We start from the raw sequence: 22,302 nt of genomic DNA, 5'->3' as shown, positions 1-22,302 counted from the left end.
TATACGTCTGGTTTGGGGACGTCCCGATTAGGAATTAGTTTCACCGTCGCGATTTTCTTTGTCTATGCATTTCTTATAATAAATCCTTTCATTATTTTCTGTACGTTTATAAACCGGTTTTCGTTTGAGTTATTTTCTTTGCAGGCTTTGGAACTGCCAGCGAACGAGACAGGTAAGCTTCAGCCTCCTCTTCTTCTTTCTTCCTTCCGCATATATATATAGTGAAATCTGCTAATTGAACTGAACGCCTTTGGAGTTAAAGCTGGCTTTGGCTATCCATGATTTCCCCAGTATTAACCAAGGGGGAGTCACACGACAATACATTTACTTCTTCATGCAGCTGTGTGAATCAAATTGGCACCCCTTTATATGAACTTTTCTCGAGCATTACCTGGTTCCTCCTCAGAACACAAGGGTAGTCCAGCATGCACATGAGATTTTTTGAATGCTTCTTATTTTGTATTGTTTGGCATTTTCTACAAGCTATGGAACGTCCCTTCTTTTCTATACTTTGCCAGGTGGCACATACTCTTATATAAAGAGGCTTGCCCCTGGAATTTTACCAAGAATAATTATTGGAGAGAAACTCACATTTTGACACGATCTGATGGCATCTTGCACCTCAGTGGTCCAGTACATCTGGGAAACACAGATTACCACTTGGCCTGGCCATTCCCGTACCCAATCCTTGCGTGGCCTCTGAGGATAAGCCTGGAAAGGGGTTATAAATCAGAAGCAAAAATGATTTTTAGGGGAGAGTGGGCCAAAAAGGGACTTTCAAAATAAGGCGATCGCCACAGAATGCATTGCACGCATGCGCATAAACCCTTTGTAATAATGGTCATCGGGGCATAATATATCGTGCATACGAGGTAACGATTTATATGTAGGCCTCGTTATGTAGTTATATGTAGTTTGTCGCACGACGGAGGATGCCCAGTCGGCGACTGGCTTTGGAGGCCAGCTTGGAAATGTGGTTTTCCCAGGAAAGATCATGGCAGATAGTGAGACCCAAAACGTATCAAATATATTATGTGAGTTCGTCTTCAAGATCTTTCTTAAACGCCGTGATTTATTATCGATTTGTTAGCAGATTTTCTGGGAAACACAGATTTAGCATATACATCAAATGTATTGTGTGAATGTATTCAAGATCTTCAATGCCTTATTATAGTCTTATATTAATTATAGAAAGGAAAGTTAACACATAAAATGACAAAAACAATATGATTCATTTTTTAATCTTTAATCCTCTGAGGATTTGTGGGCTGCTCCATATCTTCTTCAGCTCCTGGCAAGTCATGAAAATACAACAATCCCTCCATGTCACCAAGGCCGGATTAACCTTCTTGAAGATAATCATGTAAATAAAAAATGTGTAAATTAAAACTAATTTCGCCATAAAAAATGATGTAAGAGGTGGAGGTAAAGGGGAGTGCTGCCTCAGTCCTCATTTTTATTGTCCTATTTTTTATTATTAGTGGTTTCTTTTATTTTAACTATAATGTTTAAGATCCACCTAGCGTTTAGTCTCTCGCCGAAAAAGGTCCTCATTTGAGAGCTCCTCCAGGTACGAGTCCAGCAACTCCTCTACATCACCCTCCTCCACCTCATCAAAGCCGACTGTCTTGGCCATTTAAACGATGTGATGTCATGTTTTCGACACATCGTTATTCACGATGAAGCACTTGAAGCCATGAACAAATTGAGGGCAAACTTTTCCCCATACACAATTCATACAGGAACGGATGACTTCCTTCACACTCCTGTCCTCAACATTACATAGCACATCCCTTATTGTGAAAGCATTCCAGAATTCCTTTACAGTCATCTGTTCATTCATAAATAAGTCGATTTCACCTGCAAATCATTAAATCATTATCAGGTTTGCAGATGTTCTTCAGAGATAATACACCTTGAATGTAACAATCACTCCCTGTTCCTCATATCAGCTGTACGATTACCTCTTTCATACAGTCCTAAAACATCCATTTTTACTTCAGTAATGATGGCCTCCTCTGTCCTTTGCTCGCACTACCAATCTGGAAGTCGGCGTGACGTCACAGCTACGCACCGCGGCGCCGCCATCTTGGAATTGGGGAAAACATTGGGCGCCATTCGCACGTGTTTGTCACAGTTTGAAACCGCAAAATGCCGAAAAGCTGCTGTATTGTCGGCTGCACAGCCAACAAGCTGAACAATCCAGAGCGGCAGTTTTATGTTATAGCCGGCGAAGCCGGTGTTGTGAATGAATGCGTATTATGTTGAAAAGCCAGATTTTGCTGGATCCCTTGAGAATTTCGAAGCTTTGACGCACCAAATCACACCATGGAGGCCGCCATCTTGCGGATGCGGAAGTATGCATCACCAATTGTGAAAAAGTTCAATAGGAGTTTGTTTCACCTGTCTTTTTTTGATTCACAATCTTATGCACTTCTAATGTGTAATTAAAATACTTTGAGGCTTTCGCTTCGCCGGCTCACTGCGGCTTTGCAGTAGGGCCATATTACCTCAGGACCCGGTGAGACGCCAGGAATGGCTTTCTGCCATCAGTCGAGCCATTTTACCACTTCTGGAAGGGTCCAACTCGGCCAGTTCTGGTCGCTGGTCACCCCCCCCCCCCCCCCCCCCTCTCAGCACACCTATGTGTGCTTGATCCATTTTATCACAGGAAAGTGCAACCTGACAACTGCTACTGCTCTGGGCCGGATTTAGGAATGGGCAAGCTGGGCAGTTGCCCAAGGGCCTCCACAACCAGGGGGCCTCCACATATGGACGATCAGAAGAAGCTGCACTCTCACTGTCTGAAAATTTCGAGTTCAGAATTTTCTTCCAGTAATTGATCAGTTTCTGAGTTCATGGGAGCAACGATTGGAAGCCTATGAGAACACCTGTTCTCTTTTCGGTTTCTTGCGTAAACTGGAATCACTGGACTGCGATGAAATCGAAGCAGCTGCAGCAAAATTGATTGCTGAGTACAAGAATGATCTAGAATCTAGATCAAACACTTGGTGTTGAACTTGTGCAGTTTGCAGCCTTCCTCACTCATTTACTGGAATACGAAGATGATAAGATAGGGTAGAGAACATTTATTTTACAAACTGTTGATGGACAAGAAAGTTGCGGATGTAGCGGCTACCGCTGGGTTTTCACAATCGCCTTGCACCTATCAAGGACGCGGAGCGATCACCATGCCGGGCTCGTCCAGGACGCCCGGGCAGGCCCGCGCTCAACTTGCCAGGCCTCGGTCGGGACGCCTGGGCAGGCTCGCCCTCAACTTGCCAGGCCGCAGCCAGGACGCTGGGCCACGCCCCCTCTCGCCTTTCCTGGGCAAACGCTCCGGGATAATATGTATATATATTGCTGCCCGGAAAACGGGCTTTTCAGAGTGCCTGAGTGTTTGGTTTGATTAAAGCAACTCGGATGAATTCCAGCTTTTTGTCGCGTCCATTCTTCCGATCGACGTGGGAGCCCCAGCTCCTTCATTGGTGACCTACCGACATGGACATGGCAGTCGCCCTTAAACTGCCTACCTTCTGGGAGGCTCACGCGGCGGTTTGGTTCGCACAGGCGGATTCCCTGTTCGCCCTGCGAGGCATCACGGCCGACGACACCCGCTTCCACCATCTGATAACAGCGCTCGGTTCGGCCACCGCGGCCCGCGCCCTGAGCCTCCTCGAGAGCCCGCCAGCCGCTGACAAATACGGCGCGATTAAGAAGCTTCTCCTCGACGCTTTCGCCCTCCCATCGGCGGAACGCGCACGGCGCCTGCTCGACCTGCCCGAGCTCGGCGACACGCGCCCTTCCGAGCGAATGGACTACATGTTTTCACTGCTCGGCGAGCACTCTCCGGCATTCCTGTTCCGGGAGCTGTTCCTCCGTCAGCTGCCTAACCCGGTACGCCTCGCCCTGGCAAGCACGACGATCACAGATCCCCGGGCCCTTGCCAGAGAAGCCGACAAGATCTCCGCCGCAGGACAGCGCATCGCAGCGGCGACATGGGATCCACCGCCGTCCGACGCAACACCCATGGCGCCCGAGCACCCGGCACGGTCGACGACCGAACTGCCGACGCAATTGGCGGCCGCTACACCGAGCCGACCACCTCCAGCACGACGACCGGGGCCTCCACCTGACCAAGCGTGGTGTTACTATCATGCCAGGTTCGGACAGAAGGCCCGGACATGCCGACCCCCGTGCACCTTCGGCAGGCCGGGAAACGGCCGGGCCGGCGTTCATTACCAGCCATGAGCGCCGGCCACACGGGCAACTTACTGTTCATCACGGATAAAGCGTCCGGACGGCGCTTCCTGTGCGACACCGGCGCCCAACTGAGCGTCATACCCGCCTCTGACCAGGACAGGCAATCCGCGGTTTGCGGCCCCTCCTTGGTTGCGGCCAACGGATCGACCATCCGCACCTTCGGCCCACGCAACGTCACCCTCTGCTTCGGCGGCCAACGCTTTGCTTGGACGTTTGTAACCGCAAACGTGCCCATGGCTCTGCTAGGCGCCGACTTCCTCTGTGCACACGGACTGCTGGTGGACGTCCAACGGCGTCGTTTAATCAACGCCGAAACCTTCAGCTCCCTGGTATGCACATTGAGCAGCTCCGCGCCGACCGAGCTGGCATGCGCCGTCCCGGCGGCGAACGAGTTTGCTCGCCTGCTCACGGAGTTCCCGGCCCTCACGCGGCCGACGTTTTCGGCCGTCGCAGTACGGCATGGGATCGAGCACCACATACCAACCACGGGCCCGCCGGTCTACGACAGGGCCCGCCGCCTCGACCCAGCCAAGCTCGCCGTGGTGAAGGCCGAATTCGACGCGTTGGAGCACCTCGGCATCGTGCGGCGCTCCGATAGCGCGTGGGCCTCGCCACTGCACATCGTGCCAAAGCCGGGGGGTGGATGGCGCCCGTGTGGCGACTACCGCCATCTCAATGACGCGACCACCCCCGACAGGTACCCGATCCCGCATATCCAAGACTTCTCCGCCCGTCTGGCGGGACGGGTCATTTTTTCGAAAATTGATCTCATACGGGGATATCACCAGGTACCTGTCAGGGCGGCCGACGTCCCTAAAACGGCAGTCATCACGCCGTTCGGCTTATTCGAATTCTTGCGGATGCCGATTGGTCTCAAGAACGCGGCTCAGGCGTTCCAGCGCTTGATGGACGGCGTGCTGCGTGACCTGCCGTTCCTTTTCGTTTACCTGGACGACATCCTCGTCGCCAGCACGTCCCGGGCCGAGCACCTCCTCCACCTCCGAACACTGTTCGGGTGCCTCAGCGAGCACGGCCTCATCGTCAACCCGGCCAAATGCCACTTCGGCACGACGGCCGTTGATTTTTTGGGCCACCACATCACCAAGAACGGGGCCGTGCCGCTGCCAACCAAGGTCGAGGCCATCACCACGTTCCCGCGTCCCCGCACCATAAAGGCCCTGCAGGAATTCCTGGGAATGGTGAATTTTTATCACCGCTTCGTGCCCCGCGCTGCTCAACTCATGCGGCCCCTCTACGAAGCCCTCCGGGGCAAGCCGGCCAAGCACGACATCGCCTGGTCCGCAGCAATGGATGCGGCCTTCCAAAGCTCAAAGCGGGCCCTCGCCGACGCAACACTGCTCGCTCACCCAGTGCTCAACGCTCCCATCGCCCTCACCACGGATGCCTCCGACTACGCGGTGGGCGCCGTACATGAGCAATGGGTGAACGGGGTTTGGCAGCCACTCGCTTTTTTCAGCCGGCAGCTCCGGCCGAACGAGCTCAAATACAGCACGTTTGACCGGGAGCTCCTCGGTCTACACCTGGCCGTCCGCCATTTCCGCCACCTCCTGGAGGGCCGACCTTTCACGGAGTTCGTCGACCACAAGCCGTTGGTTTACGCCATGGCCAAGGTCACGGAGCCGTGGTCGGCCCGCCAACAGCGCCACCTCTCCGCCGTGTCGGAGTTTACCACGGACATCTGGCACGTCGCCGGCAAAAACAACGCCGTGGCCGACTGTCTTTCCCGGGCCAGCGCGAACGCGGTCCACCTGGGCGTGGACTTTGCGCTTATGGCGGCGGACCAAACCACCGACACCACGGTGCAAGCCCTCCGGGCGGCGGACACGGGCCTCCGCCTGGCCGACATCCCCTTCGCGGACACTGTCCTGCTCTGCGACGTCTCCCAAGGCCAGCCTCGCCCCATCGTGCCCGTCACCTGGCAACGCCGCATCTTCGCCTCCCTCCACGGCCTTTCCCACCCGGGCCGGAAAGCTTCCCAGAAGCTGGTGTCGGTGCGAGTCGTCTGGCACGGCCTTCGTCGGGACGTCCGCGATTGGACCAGCACCTGCACGGCCTGCCAACGGGCCAAGGTCCACCGACACACCCAGGCCCCGCTGGCACCTTTCACCGTGCCCGAACGACGTTTCGACCACGTCAACGTGGATCTGGTGGGGCCCCTCCCCCCGTCACGGGGGTTCACACACCTGGTCACCATGGTGGACAGGACCACCAGGTGGCCGGAGGCCGTTCCCCTCGTCTCCACCACCACCGCCGACGTGGCGCAGGCTTTCATCGCCACCTGGGTCGCCCGCTTCGGCGCACCGGCGGACATCTCGTCAGACCGCGGACCACAGTTCACCTCCGAGCTGTGGGGCGCGGTCGCCCTAAACCTGGGGGTCAAGCTCCACCGTACTACGGCCTACCACCCCCAAGCAAACGGGTTGTGCGAGCGATTCCACCGCTCCATGAAGGCCGCGCTCATGGCCGGCCTTCAAGACGGCGGTTGAGCCGACCGGCTGCCGTGGGTCCTTTTGGGCCTCCGCACGGCCCCCAAGGAGGACTTCCAGGCATCCACCGCCGAGCTTGTCTACGGCCAGGCGCTACGCGTCCCGGGCGAATTCGTGCCCGACGCTACCAGTCCCTGGTCCGCAGCTCACCAGCGCTCGGACCTCCAGGAGGCCGCCCGACGGTTTGCCCCCATGCCAACATCCCACCACGGTGACCCCCAGTCCTACGTCCCCCCAGCACTTCGCACAGCGGAGTATGTTTTTGTGCGTCACGACGCACATCGGGGGCCACTCTGGCCGCCGTACGACGGGCCCTTCCGGGTGCTGCGACGGGACGACAAGTCGTTCGTCATCGACATCGGCGGCAGGTCGGACCGGATTGCGGTGGACCGCCTCAAGCCGGCGCACGTGGACGTCGACCACCCACCATGGGTGGCCCTTCCGCCGCAGCGAGGCCGCCCCCCGTCCACGGTGCCCCCCACTCGACCGCCCACCACCACACCGGACCCCCTCCCACGACCCGCCAGGGGTCGCTTCGGCCGGGTCATCAGGACCCCCCTCAAATTGACCCTGCCGGTGCAAGTCGATTCTGGGGGGACGTGTGTAGCGGCTACCGCTGGGTTTTCACAATCGCCTTGCACCTATCAAGGACGCGGAGCGATCACCATGCCGGGCTCGTCCAGGACGCCCGGGCAGGCTCGCCCTCAACTTGCCAGGCCGCAGCCAGGACGCTGGGCCACGCCCCCTCTCGCCTTTCCTGGGCAAACGCTCCGGGATAATATGTATATATATTGCTGCCCGGAAAACGGGCTTTTCAGAGTGCCTGAGTGTTTGGTTTGATTAAAGCAACTCGGATGAATTCCAGCTTTTTGTCGCGTCCATTCTTCTGATCGACGTGGGAGCCCCAGCTCCTTCACGGATACATTTCCAAATGTCGAGATAATGCTACGGATGTACTTGGTGCTCATGGTCACAAACTGTTCTGGAGAACGTTCATTCAGTAAAATGAAGTTCATCAAGAACAGACTCCGTACTACAATGTGTCATGATAGGCTCAGTCACCTGGCCTCGATGAGTATTGAATGTGACATTCTCAGAGAGATTGACTTCGACAAATTGATCCAAGACTATGCAAGGGTCAAGTCTCGTAAAGTGCCTGGTCTGTAAATATAGGTATTAGGTACTTTACTAGATTCTTATGATTGATCATGATTGACCTGCTTGCTTATTCACTATTCAGATTATTTATACTTGAAACATAGGAACTTCGTAGATTCTTATATAGATTGATCATGATGTTTAAAGATGTGCCTGCTTGCTTATTCAAATTCTTTATGCTTGAAACATAGGAACGAGATTCTTATATAGATTGATCATGATATTTATAGATGTACATTTTTATTCAGATTATTTGTACTTGAAAAATATACTTTATGGATGACTGCAACTATGTCTTGTCACATTTTTAGTATTCTAAGGTAGGGTGGGCCTCCACTACTGAAGGCTGCTCAGGGGCCTCCACATGTCTAAATCCGGCCCTACTACTGCTTCGGCCAGGCAAGGCTTGGCATACTCGAGATTACCGTTAGCCTTCAGTTAGTTACCGTCAGTAAACGGAGCATCTTCTCTTCTGGACTTGGTTATGACTAACTTCCCTGAAAATGTCTGCTGCTCTTCTTCTGCTCCAATCGGATCATCTGATCATGTGCTTGTTAAAGTGGACATCTCTCTGACCATTCTCAGGGAGCCTGCTCAGCGTCGACGAGTCTGGCATTTCACTCAGGCCAACTGGCATGGTCTTCAAGCAGCCATCAATCATCTGGACTGGTCTCCCATCTCTACCACCTCTGACATCAACTCATCCTGGGAATTCTTCCAAAGTAAATTGCTCTCTCTCATGCACAGAGATCCCATCTCGTCTTCAGTTGTCATACCCTTCCTCCCGTCCATGGTACACGGAATCTTGTGGTGAGGCTGTTGCCCAGAAACAACTTGCCTTCATCTCCTGGAAAGCAAATCCAACGGAAGGAAATCTCATTTCCTTTCACAAAGCCCGAAACAAGTGTGTGTCCACCCTCAGGAGAGCCAGGAAACAATATCTCTCCATTCTCAAGACCGAACTCTCTTATCTGTCTCCCTCTTCCAAATCCTGGTGGCGTCTGGTCAAATCTGTTTCTGGTGCTTGTTCCCCCTCCATCCCCTCCCTTACTTCAAACGGCTACACAGCTGACTGCGCACGTGAAAAAGCTGAATGCCTCAACTCTGTGTTTGCCTCTAAATCTTGTGTCCCAAACCCATCCCTCTCTGTACCCACCATACCCAGTCGTACCCAGCTGCTCCTGGACTCCGTGTCCTTTCCTCCTGACAAGGTGGAAAAGTTTCTGTCAACCCTCGACTCTGATTCTGCAACTGGACCTGACGGCATCAGCCCACGGGTCCTAAAATCCTGTTCTTCCGCTCTTTCACTCCCTCTCTCTGTTCTCTTCACCCTCTCTTTTGCTTAAGGTCAACTGCCATCTGCTTGGAAATCAGCCAACATCACCGCTTTGCACAAAAAATGTGCAAAAACAGATCCTAGCAACTACAGACCAATCAGCCTTCTCCCAATTATCAGCAAAGTCATGGAATCCATCATTGCTTCGGATATGAAATCTTTCCTCTTCTCCAATGGCTTGATCTCTGATCATCAATTTGGTTTCAGACCAGGTCACTCTACTCTGGACATGCTGCTTCTGCTGTCTCAACAATGGATGGAGGTCCTCAATGCCAAACAGGAAATAAGAGCTGTCTCCCTCGACATATCACGTGCCTTCGATACGGTCTGGCACCCCGCTATGCTCACCAAACTCTCCTCCTTTGGTATCCATGGAAATCTCCACGCATGGCTGGCGGACTTCCTCTCTAGTCGTAGTCAACGTGTGGCCCTGAATGGGTTTCTCTCATCTCCTCTTCCTGTTCAGGCTGGAGTTCCCCAAGGCAGTGTTCTGGGCCCGGTGCTTTTTCTGGTCTTCATCAATGATCTCTCTGACTCTCTTGAAAATCCTCTATCTCTTTGCTGATGACTCCACTCTCTGCTGCTCCATTCCTCATCCCTCAGATCGGCAGTCTGCAGCCTCCTCACTCTCTGCAGACCTGGACAAAATCACAGACTCGGCAAACAAGTGGAACATGTCTTTCAATCCTGACAAATCTCACACTCTTACGATGTCTCTCCGAAAAGACCGACTGGACAACCCTACCATCTACTTTCTGAATAATCCTCTCCAAGAAGTTCTGTCACTCAAGCTTTTGGGTCTCACTATCTGCCATGATCTTTCCTGGGAAAACCACATTTCCAAGCTGGCCTCCAAAGCCAGTCGCCGACTGGGAATCCTCCGTCGTGCGAAGTCCTTCCTTGGCACACCTGAGCTCCTCACCACATACAAGGCTTTCATCCGCAGCTCAATGGAGTACTGCTCTCCCCTCTGGGCTGGTGCTCCTGCCTCACACCTAGCTCGTCTTCACGCTGTTGAAACCAAAGCGTTCAGAATCATTGGAATCTCCCGCGATGACGCTATCTCCGAGGGCCTTTCACTTAATCACTGCAGGCAGGTTGGTGGTCTTTCCGTCTTCTACCGACTCCTCTCCGGCCTTGCTCCCCCATCTCTCTCTGGGCTCTGTCCCCCAAATATTCCTGCAGGTCGCACAAGATCTGCCTGCAACCCTCTTATGGTTAAACTGCCAAAATCAAGACTTTCTGCTCACCTTCACTCCTTCATTCCTCTTTTCTCCCGCCTCTGGAACAAACTCCCTCACTCTCTTCAATCCCACTCCTCCCTCCAGGTCTTTAAAACGGCTGTTCACCACCATCTCTTATCTTCCCCAATCCAAAACCTTGATCTTTTCTACCCCCGCTAATTTCACCCCAAATCCACTTTTTTGAGGTGACTTTTTACTTCTTTCCTGGAAGTCCTTGGTGTCCTTGCGTTTTTATACCTATCCTGCCTCACCCCAGGCCCTCTCCCTCCAAAAACATCTCCCGATGTCCCTGCTCTCAAATGTTGTGTTTGTGTGCTTCCTCCCCTTCTCTCCCCATCTTGTCGACCGCTCCCCTTTTTATATACTTTGTTTGCTTGTTTGTTTGATTTGTTTGTTTGATAAATGTTAGCTCTTTCACGAGCCTCGACTCTGTATACAAAAAAAAAAAAAAAAAAAAAAAAGCCTATTAAAATTAAACGCTGATTTATTGTGTGGTCGTCATGGAGGGGGGGGGGGGGAGAGGAAGGGGGGACATTTGTCCACATACCGGTGCTGCGCCACCGGGGGCAATTCATCTGAGTACTGGTATGTCATGACAACTTACAACTAACGCACTAACACTAGTTTTTCGCCGCGATGATCGGTTTGCACCAACTTTCGCGCAATTTCCACCAAACCAAGATGGCAGCGCGTTGCATGACCGACTTCCAGAATGCTACTCCACAGACGCTTTCCAGTCATGGTTGCTAGGGTTATGCTTATTACAGCGCTGTGGCGGACACGAAAGCACTGACGTGGTGACATCACCCCGCACACCGAGTGGGGGTGGGCCACGCCCGGGAGAGAGGCGTGGCCTCACGATATACACGGGGCGCGCAGACCTGAGAGTTCAGTGTTACAGTGAGCTCTTGAATAAAGACTCTTACAAATTACCGCGTTGTCCGCTTCCTCCTTGTTTACAAACAGCGCGCGTAACACCGCGCTTTACTGGTGACCCTCGACGTTGGATCTGCCGTAGCGATCCTTCCAAACACGACGCCATTGCCATGGCCAACAACGCGATGTCGATTAAACTTCCCGAATTTTGGGAGGCCCAGGCCGAAGTTTGGTTCGTCCAAGCCGAAGCCCAGTTTCAGCTTCGGCGCCTCACCCACGACGACACGCGCTACTGCCACGTCGTCGCCTCCCTCGGGCCCGGCACGGCCGCTCGAGTTGTGTCCGTCCTTCGCCACCCACCGGACGGCCACAAGTACGAGGCACTCAAGCGGCTGCTCCTAGCCACGTTCGGCCTCACGGAGGACGCACGGGCCGACCGCCTCCTGGATCTCCCCGAGCTCGGCGACACGCGCCCGTCCGTCCGAATGGACCATATGCTGTCACTGTTGGGCGACGAAGCCCCTGGTTCTCTATTCCGGGCGCTTTTCCGTCGCCAACTTCCAGCACAGGTATGCCTCGCGTTGGCCGGGACCGTGCTAACGGAACCCCGAGCATTGGCCGCCGCGGCGGACAGGTACTTCGCGGCTTCGGACACGCGGGCGAGAGTCGGTGCGGCCGTCACGGACCTCGAGGCTGATGCTGCTGATGATGCTGCTGATGATGCTGATCCACAGCATCAGCTTACACAGCATACGCAGCATGCTGATACGCACCTCGTGGCCGCCGCCAAGCCCCGCCCACCGCCGCAGCGAAAACCGCCACCGCGGGGAACACCGCCAACTCCGCCGGCCTGGCGGAGCCAGCCGCACTCCTCCAGCTCCACCACCTGGTGCTGGTTCCACGCCAAGTTCGGCCACGAGGCTCGACAGTGTCATCCGCCATGCTCCTTCAACAGGTCGGGAAACGCCCAGGCCGGCGCTCGATAGTGGCAATGAGCGCCGGCCGTTCGAACAGCCTGCTGTTCATCATGGACACCTTATCCGGGCGCCGTTACCTGTGCGACACAGGAGCGCAGGTGAGTGTCGTTCCTGCCGGTACGTCGGACGAGCATGCCGCGGGCGGGGGCCCCGCGCTGCTTGCCGCAAACGGGACGCCCATCCGTACGTACGGAAAACGCTGCCTCTCTCTGCGGTTCGGAGGGCAGGTTTTCCGATGGTCGCTCGTCACCGCCGACGTGCCCATGGCATTGCTTGGCGCGGACTTCCTGTGCGCAAATGGGCTCTTGGTCGACGTAAAGCACAGACGTCTTGTCCAGGCCGAGACGTTCAGCTCGCTCGCTTGTGCGCTGCCCAGCTCGTCGAGCAGCCCACTGAGCGGCTCACCGAGCGGCTTGCCAAGCGGCTTGCTGAACGGTTCGGTTCCGGCCACGTTGATCTGTACGCTTCCGGCAGCGGACGAATTCACCCGCCTCCTCGCCGGCTTCCCGGCCCTCACGCGGCCCACCTTCTCGGCGGGGGCCGTCAAGCACGGGGTGGCTCATCACATCCCCACCGTCGGGCCACCGGTCTACGCCCTGGCACGCCGCCTCGAGCCGACGAAGCTGGCGGTAGCAAAAGCGGAGTTCGCTACCCTGGAGCGACTCGGCATTGTTCGGCGCTCGGAGAGTGCTTGGGCGTCGCCGCTGCACATCGTGCCGAAGCCCGGCGGGGGATGGCGACCGTGCGGGGACTATCGCCGTCTCAATGACGCCACCACCCTCGACCGCTACCCCGTCCCCCACATTCAGGACTTTTCCCGCCCGTTTGGCGGGCATGTCCTTCTTCTCGAAGGTGGACCTCATACGCGGTTACCATCAGGTCCCCGTCAGGCCGGAGGATGTCCCGAAGACGGCGGTCATCACGCCATTCGGACTCTTCGAATTCCTGCGGATGCCCTTCGGTCTGAAGAATGCGGCTCAGGCGTTCCAGCGGCTGATGGACAGCGTCCTGCGCGACTTGGATTTGTATACGTCTACCTGGACGATATCCTCGTCGCCAGCGCGTCCCGCGAAGAGCACCTACACCACCTCCGCACGCTCTTCGAACGCCTGGGCCAGCATGGCCTGATTGTGAACCCCGCAAAGTGCCGGTTCGGCGTCGCCGAACTCGATTTTCTGGGGCACCGCGTCACCAGGCACGGAGCCGTCCCCCTGCCGGCCAAGGTGGAGGCGGTGAAGGGGTTTCCGCACCCCCGCATGATCAGGGGGCTGCAGGAGTTCCTGGGCATGGTGAACTTTTACCATCGGTTCCTGCCCCGTATCGCCCAGCTCCTGCGCCCCCTGCACGAAGCTCTCCGAGGTAAGCCGGGCAAAGGCGACGTCACCTGGACCGAGCAGATGGACGCGGCGTTCACGGGCGCGAAGCTCGCCATGGCTAACGCCACCATGCTCGCGCACCCGGCGCCCGATGCGCCGATCGCCCTCACCACCGACGCCTCGGACAACGCGGTGGGCGCGGTGCACGAGCAATGGGTGCGTGGAGCTTGGCAACCGCTGGCGTTCTTTAGCCGGCAGCTTCGCCCGCCCGAACGCCGTTGCAGTACCTTCGACCGCGAGTTGCTCGGGCTTCACTTGGCGGTCAGGCACTTCCGCCATCTGCTCGAGGGCCGTGCGTTCACGGCCTTCGTCGACCACAAGCCGCTGGTCTTCGCGATGGGCAAGGTCACCGAGCCGTGGTCGGCCCGGCAGCAGCGTCACCTCTCGGCCGTGTCCGAGTACACGACGGACATCCGGCACGTCGCGGGGAAGGACAACCCGATGGCGGATTGCCTTTCCCGGGCCGTCGCCCACGCAGTCCACCTCGGCATCGACTATGCCCGGATGGCAGCGGACCAGGCTGCTGACCCCGACGTCCAGGCCTTGCGGACCGCCGTCACGGGCCTCCGCGTCACTGAGGTGCCGTTCGACGGCGCGGGCGCGGCCCTCTTGTGCGACGTCTCCCTCAGGCGGCCTCGCCCCATCGTGCCCGCGGGCTGACAGCGCCAAGTGTTTTACGCCATCCACGGCCTGTCCCACCCGGGCGCGAGGGCCTCCCAAAGGTTGATCGCCGACAAATTCGTCTGACATGGCCTCCGGAAGGCCGTCCGCGGCTGGGCCAGGACGTGCCTCGCGTGCCAGCGCGCCAAGGTGCACCGGCACACCCAGGCCCCGTTGACCCCGTTTACGGTGCCGGAACGCCGGTTTGACCACGTCCACGTGGACCTGGTGGGACCTCTGCCCCCCTCGCGGGGTTTCACCCACGTCCTCACCATGGTGGACCGCACCACCCGGTGGCCGGAGGCCGTGCCCTTGGCGTCGACGACGGCGGCGGACGTCGCGCAGGCTTTCATCGCCACCTGGGTCGCCCGGTTCGGCGCCCCCTCAGACATCTCGTCCGACCACAGCCCCCAGTTCACCTCGGAGCTCTGGGGGGCGGTCGCACAGGGGCTCGGGGTCCGGCTGCACCGAACCACGGCCTACCACCCCCAGGCTAACGGCCTGTGTGAGCGATTTCACCGCTCATTGAAGGCCGCGCTCCGGGCCACCCTCCGTGACGGCGGCTGGGTCGACAGGCTCCCCTGGGTCCTGCTGGGCCTCCGGACGGCGCCCAAGGAGGACCTGCGCACAGCCGCGGCGGAGTTGGTCTTCGGGCAACCGCTGTGGGTGCCGGGCGAGTTCCTCCCTGGCTCCACGGCACCATGGTCCGCGGCACAGCAGCGCCAGAGGTTCGCCCCGGTGCCAACGGCACGCCACGGGCACCCACCGACGCACGTCGCCCCGGAGCTTCGCACGGCGGAGTACGTCTTCGTCCGCCACGATGCCCACCGGACACCACTGCGGCCCCCGTACGACGGGCCTTTCCGCGTGCTGGAGACCCGGGGTGAAGCACTTCACCCTGGACATCGGCGGTACTCCTGACCGCGTTTCTGTGGACCGCCTCAAGCCGGCCCACCTCGACGTGGACCATCCACCGCCAGTGGCCCGACCCCCGCGTCGGGGCCGCCCCCCTGCGGGCGGACCCCCGGCACCGCCCAGCCCCGCCGCCACGCCGCCCCCCGGTCCTGCACCCATCCCAGGGGCAGACGGAGGCATCCCAGATGGCATCCCTGCATCCCAGACGCCGCCAGTCGCCAGGGGGCGCTTCGGCCGGGTCATCCGTTTGCCCCGCAAACTGGCCCTTCAGGTGCTCGGGGATTCTGGGGGGGCGCGTGTGGCGGACACGAAAGCACTGACGTGGTGACATCACCCCGCACACCGAGTGGGGGTGGGCCACGCCCGGGAGAGAGGCGTGGCCTCACGATATACACGGGGCGCACAGCCCTGAGAGTTCAGTGTTACAGTGAGCTCTTGAATAAAGACTCTTACAAATTACTGCGTTGTCCGCTTCCTCCTTGTTTACAAACAGCGCGCGTAGCACCGCGCTTTAGCGCCATATTTCCGTGAGTCCAATAATTTACATCCAGGAACACAACAATTATGCTTCATTATTTTAGAAGTGCTCCCAGTTTGATTAATTTGGCTAAATGCTGCAATTGTGTTTAAAAGATCATTTGAATTACGGATTTGACCCCAGCAACGGCAAGCTATAAATGCCCCGATTAGAGGAAGTGGTTCAGTGAAAAGCACCATTAGTGTCCTTGAGGGAATTCTAAAGTCACTTAATAAGATAATGGATGTGGAGTCATCCCTTTCCACAATTCTCAGCCCAAGAACATTTGTGGTTCACACACCAGCCTGGCTCTTGCGATGACACTCCTTACACTGCTCAACATGCCCTCCTCAACCTGCAGGAGCCATTTCTCCACAGCTCCACATGCTTCACTCGTTGAAATGAGCTGGATGAGTTCCACACGTTCTCCCTCACTGCTAAGCATTGCCTTGATGTCCAGATTTGGCAGGAATTCAAGTCGTGCAATGCCCTCAAAGCACTTCTTGAGGTGTGGTTGTACCCGGAGAGGGTCCTTCGTCTCTGCCAATATCTCCAGCATCTCATCATTTGACAGGAAGAAGAACCTGCCCAAACACAAAACATTTTGGTTCACGAATTATCAAACAGAGTGACCACTATATTCGTCATGGGTGTGTGTCTGTCTGTGTGTCTGTCTGTCTGTCCGCAGCATAACTACCCGATGACATCATCCGATCCTGATGAAAATTGGGTTTGAAGGTTGACATCATGATCTAGTTGTGTCCTGCCTAGAGTGGGCGTATTGCGCCCATTGTGGGCGGAGCCACGCCCCAAAAAGATGTCTTTTTAGGGGGTAATCGAGTTCACGCTACATCTTCTCCGAGGGAGTTGGTGGAATCTGACAGGGGTTTCGGTATTTGGTTAGGCCAATGTCATGTGTCTAGCCCCATGGAGCTTGATTTTTCATTTTCGCCCCAAGGTCAAGGTCACATGGTCACGAAATTTAGAAAAGTCGATTTTTGATGGTTTTATTACATTGTTCACTTCCTGATAGGAAGTGTCGTACATTATCTTATATTATCACATACATCATGAAATACAAGTTTTCCAACGAATTTCAGAATATTCGACCTTTGACCTTTGGAGGTCACAAAGGTCAAATTTTCAAAGTTGTCGGAATCAAACCGAATTTTTGGTATTCTGTAGCTAACTAACCTCATAACTGATTATACATAATTTTCTATCTCATTTCAAGGTCAGTAACCTTCGTTTTGACATTTCCAGGCCAGCACCACACACAATTACGTACAGCTGGCTCTTAAAGGCCTGCGCACACAGCGCATTAGGGCCCTTTGCAAATAGGCATGTACACCGCATGTCGGGGGCCGACACCTGCCACGTGGGCCCCCGACCCCCCATTCCGGCCTGTTTCGGTTATAGACCGTCCTTTGTCATTAAATACTGCTCGCTCGTGAACCATCGTCGTCTCATGACTTGTTCTTCATACATTTATGGTTTTGACATAAGAGACACTTCAAACAAAACAAAACAGCTATACCCAATCCTATAAACTGAATGACTGAATGAAGAGACAACCAGAGTAAGGTGGGCAAAGAAGCCCCTGTCAAAAGAGGTGAAAGACAAAACAAATCCCCCCCCCCCCCTTTCCATGGTGACTGCCCACCCCCCCCCCCCCCCACACACACACATACACACACACACACACACAAACAGAGTATGGAAAAGTTAAAATGTAACTTCCTGCTTCATTGCATTGACACAGAGGCGCCCTCTGCCGATAGCAGTGTATACGGAGGTTCACCTTGGAAAGAAGAGCCGTTTTTTCTCTAAATAAGCATTCAGGCCCTTCATGATGGTATCAAGCAGCTTGTTGCAATTTTGCAGTTTTTCAAAAAGGCCCACCATGGATGTGGCTGTGAGGACCTGAAACAATAGTTTATAAAATATTAACAAACACAAGTTATGCGTTTTCCTAAAACATAACTGATAATGATTCTTGTCACAAGTACGGCACATCAAGTTCCACTGACCCTTGGATCATTGATACAAAAGTTCATGATGTCTATCCAATGGGCGTCGACTGTCTTGAACAGGCGCCCTTCCTCGGGCATCTGCTGCATGATGTCCTGTGAGCAGAATATTGGCTTAAGGTAGAGCCACTGGGCCTGTACCTTGAGCCACTCATCCAAGCATTCCTGCATGTGTAGGAGCCGTCCTTCCCATTCCTGAAATGTAGACATACGGACAGCTGATTTAGAGTACACTGCAAGGAATTTTAAGTAGACTATGGTTTTTGGAGACATTTTATAAGATTCAAGATGAGGTCCTCAACATAAAAAAGAACCGTTTTGGTCACAAATATGTAGTTTATAAACGGGTCAAATGTCAAATGACTCAGGAGAGTGCTGTGGTGATTGTGAAGAAGAAGAGCAATTGAAGGTATCGACCGCTAGGTACTTGGGGCTATTTAAGTTGTAGCCGTGCAGATGTTCGTCCGAGACTGGCCTGCTGTGAGCTGAAGTCAGACGTCATCAAGGCAAAGATGGCGGTTCATGCTGGTAAGATTGAGATAGTCCTCTGTGAGATGGCCTGATTGTATTACCTCGTTAAATATACTATTGAAGGAGCAGGGCTCCTGCTTGAGACGGCCGAAGTGACGGACAAGACACAAACTCGTCCGAGAAGATGTTTAATGTATAATCAACTCGGGAACTCTGAAACTGAAAGCCCGTTTATCGGGTTCGCATACATATAATCCAAGCCAAAAAGCATACGTCAGAACCAAAGCCACGCCTCTCAGGCGAGGCACGCTTTGGTGGTCATGTGACCGACAGGTGCAAGCAATTATAACCTCAGCGCCGCGGTTTGTCCGCCGGTTACGTCACCGGCTGGTGCAGGGAGATTATGTTGCTGGTCTCGAGCTTTGGGGGACCCATGGGTCGCTACACACGCCCCCCCAGAATCGACTTGGTCCAGGAAGGTCAACCTGAGGGGGGTCCAGATGACCCGACCGAAACGACCCCTGGCTGGTCGCGGGGGGGGGGGGGGGGTCCGGTGTGGTGGCGGGTGGCCGGGCGGGGGGTGCAGTGGACGGGGGGCAGCCGCGCCGTGGTGGGAGAGCCAGCCGTGGCGGCTGGCCGACGTCCATGTGGGCCGGCTTGAGGCGGTCCATCGAAATCCGGTCCGCCCGGCCGCCGATGCTGACGACGAAGGACTTGTTGTCCCGTTGTAGGTCCCGGAAGGGTCCGTCGTATGGTGGCCGGAGCGGCCCCTGGTGCGCGTCGTGGCGCACAAAGACGTACTCCGCCGTGCGGAGTGCTGGGGGGACGTAGGATTGGGGGTCGCCGTGGCGGGACGTGGGCACCGGGGCAGAACGTTCGGCGGCCTCCTGGAAGTCCGTGCGCTGGCGCGCGGTGGACGAGGGGCTGGTGGCATCGGGCACGAACTCGCCCGGGACGCGGAGGGCCTGGCCTTACACCAGCTCGGCGGTGGACGCCTGGAGGTCCTCCTTTGGAGCCGTGCGGAGGTCCAAAAGGACCCACGGGAGCCGGTCGGCCCAGCCGTCGTCCTGGAGGCCGGCCATGAGTGCGGCCTTCATGGAGCGGTGGAACCGCTCGCACAACCCATTGGCCTGGGGGTGGTAGGCCGTGGTGTGGTGCAGGGTAACGCCCAACGTGCGGGCGACCGCGCCCCACAGTTCGAACGTGAACTGTGGGCCGCGGTCCGACGAGATGTCCGCCGGTGCGCCGAAACGCGCGACCCAGGTGGCGATGAACGCCTGGGCCACGTCGGTGGTGGTGGAGGAGGCGAGGGGCACGGCCTCCGGCCACCTGGTGGTCCTGTCCACCATGGTAAGCAGGTGGGTGAACCCCTGCGATGGGGGAAGGGGACCCACCAGGTCCACGTGGACGTGGTCGAAACGTCGCTCGGGCACGGTGAAAGGAGCCAGAGGAGCCTGGGTGTGACGGTGGACCTTGGCCCGCTGGCAGGGTGTGCAGGCGTTGGCCCAGTCGCGGACGTCCCGTCGCAACCCGTGCCAGACGAAACGTGCCGACACCAGCCTCTGGGACGCCTTCCGGCCCGGGTGAGAGAGGCCGTGGAGCGAAGCAAAAATGTGATGCCGCCAGGTGACCGGCACAACGGGGCGAGGTCGGCCTTGGGAGACGTCACAAAGCAGGACCGTGTCCGTGAAGGGGACGTCAGCCAAGCGGAGGCCCGTGTCCACCACCCGGAGCGCCTGCACCGTGCCGTCGGTGGCCTGGTCCGTCGCCATCAGGGCGAAATCGACGCCGAGGTGGACGGCGTTGGCGCCGGCTCGAGAAAGGCAGTCGGCCAAGGCGTTGTCCTTTCCGGCGACGTGCCAGATGTCCGTGGTGTATTCCGACACGGCGGAGAGGTGGCGCTGCTGGCGGGCCGACCACGGCTCCGTGACCTTTGCCATGGCGAAAATCAATGGCTTGTGGTCGACAAAGGCCGTGAACGGGCGGCCCTCCAGGAGGTGGCGAAAATGGCGGACGGCCAGGTACAGCCCGAGGAGCTCGCGGTCGAAAGTGCTGTACTTCAACTCGTTGGGCAGGAGTTGCCGGCTGAAGAACGCGAGCGGCTGCCAGGCCCCGTTTACCCATTGTTCATGAACCGCGCCCACGGCGTAGTCGGAGGCGTCCGTGGTGAGGGCGATGGGAGCATGGGGTACCGGGTGGGCCAGCAGCGTGGCGTTGGCGAGGGCCCGTTTCACGCCGGTGAAAGCAACGTCCATGTTCGTGGACCAGACGACGTCGCGCTTCGCCGGCTGGCCGCGGAGGGCGATGTACAAGGGCCGCATGAGTTGCGCAGCTCGGGGCACGAAGCGGTGATAAAAGTTCACCATCCCGAGGAACTCCTGCAGCGCCTTGACGGAGCGGGGGCGCGGGAAAGCAGTGATGGCCTCGACTTTGGCCGGTAGCGGCACGGCGCCATTCCGAGTGATGCGGTGGCCCAAAAAGTCGATCGTCGCCGCACCAAACTGACATTTGGCCGGGTTGACGATCAAGCCGTGCTCGCTGAGGCGGCCGAACAGCGTCCGGAGGTGGAGGAGGTGCTCGGCTCTGGACGTGCTGGCGACGAGGATGTCGTCCAGGTAGGTAAAGAGGAACGGCAAGTCGCGCAGCACGCCGTCCATCAGGTGCTGGAACGCCTGTGCCACGTTTTTGAGGCCGAAGGGCATCCGGAGGAATTCGAAGAGGCCGAAAGGTGTAATAACGGCCGTCTTCGGGATGGCGGACGGGTACCTGGTGGTACCCCCGAATCAGGTCCACTTTTGAAAAAATGGTCCGCCCCGCCAACCGGGCGGAAAAATCCTGGATGTGTGGGACGGGGTACCTGTCGGGGGTAGTGGCGTCGTTGAGGCGGCGGTAGTCGCCGCATGGCCGCCATCCACCCCCCGGCTTCGGGACGATGTGCAGCGAGGCCCAGGCGCTGTCGGAGCGCCACACGATGCCGAGGCGCTCCAGCGCGGCGAACTCGGCCTTGGCGACGGCGTGTTTGGCTGGGTCGAGACGGCGAGCTCGGGCATACACGGCGGGCCCGTAGTGGGAATATGATGCTCGATGCCGTGACGCACCGCAACGGCCGAAAACGTCGGTCACGTGAGGGCCGGGAACTCCGCAAGGAGACACGCGAAGTCGTCTGCCAACGGGAGGACGCAGGAAAGCTCGGTGGGCGCGGAACGGCTCAAGGCGCACGCCAGCGAGCTGAAAGTTTCGGCGTTGACGAGACGCCGGCGTTTGACGTCGACCAGAAGCCCATGGGCGCAAAGGAAATTGGCACCAACCAAAGCCATGGGGACGTCCGCCGTCACGAACTCCCAGTGAAAGAGCTGGCTGCCGAAGCGGAGGGCGACGGTGCGTGGGCCGAAGGTGCGGATGGCGGAGCCGTTGGCCGCGATTGAGGGGCCGCAAATGGCGGCCCGCCTGTCCTCCGCCGAAGCAGGAATGACGCTCAGCTGAGCGCCGGTGTCGCAGAGAAAACGCCGCCCCGACGCTTGGTCCGCGATGAATAGCAGGCTTCCGGAACGGCCGGCGCTCATGGCTGGTAGTGAGCGCCGGCCCAACCGTTTCCCGACTTGCCGAACGTGCACGGGCCCGCCGCCGTTGACATGATCGGGCCCGCCGCCCGAACCTGGCGTGGAAATAACACCAGGCCGGGTCTGGCGGGGGCCCCGGTCGACGCATCGGGACCGTGCGACGCGGCGTCGCCGCTGCCAGTCGCGCCGGCCCGGCGGCCTCCGGGAAGGAAGCTGCGTCGCGGGCGTCAAGCGGGTGGGCGGGAAACTGCGCCGCGGGCGCCGACTGGGCGGCAGGCGGGCTCCCGGCAGCCACCCCGACGAGCTGGCTCGCCGCTCCGACAAGCTGGCTCACCGCTCCGACGAGCTGGCTTGCCGAATCGATCTTGTCGGCCTCCCTGGCGAGGTCGCGGGGGTTCGCGATGGTCATGCT

At 57.3% G+C, this 22,302-nt stretch overlaps 1 protein-coding gene across 1 annotated transcript in view; it reads right to left on the bottom strand.

Annotated features, from left to right (window-relative positions):
• Positions 1-22,302, bottom strand: part of DNAH12 (dynein axonemal heavy chain 12) — a 460,368-nt gene that overhangs the window by 400,937 nt on the left and 37,129 nt on the right. The window contains exons 14-17 of the mRNA XM_068114298.2: positions 17,860-18,054; positions 17,631-17,752; positions 16,131-16,413; positions 592-711 (exon numbers count right to left, since the gene is read on the bottom strand). Coding sequence (XP_067970399.2) covers positions 592-711; positions 16,131-16,413; positions 17,631-17,752; positions 17,860-18,054 — 720 coding nt within the window. The remainder of the gene's footprint in view (positions 1-591; positions 712-16,130; positions 16,414-17,630; positions 17,753-17,859; positions 18,055-22,302) is intronic.

This window comes from Myxine glutinosa, chromosome 4 (assembly GCF_964187855.1).
Source record: "Myxine glutinosa chromosome 4, kmMyxGlut1.1, whole genome shotgun sequence".
NCBI lineage: Eukaryota > Metazoa > Chordata > Myxini > Myxiniformes > Myxinidae > Myxine > Myxine glutinosa.
This window is presented reverse-complemented; position numbering and strand designations above follow the sequence as displayed.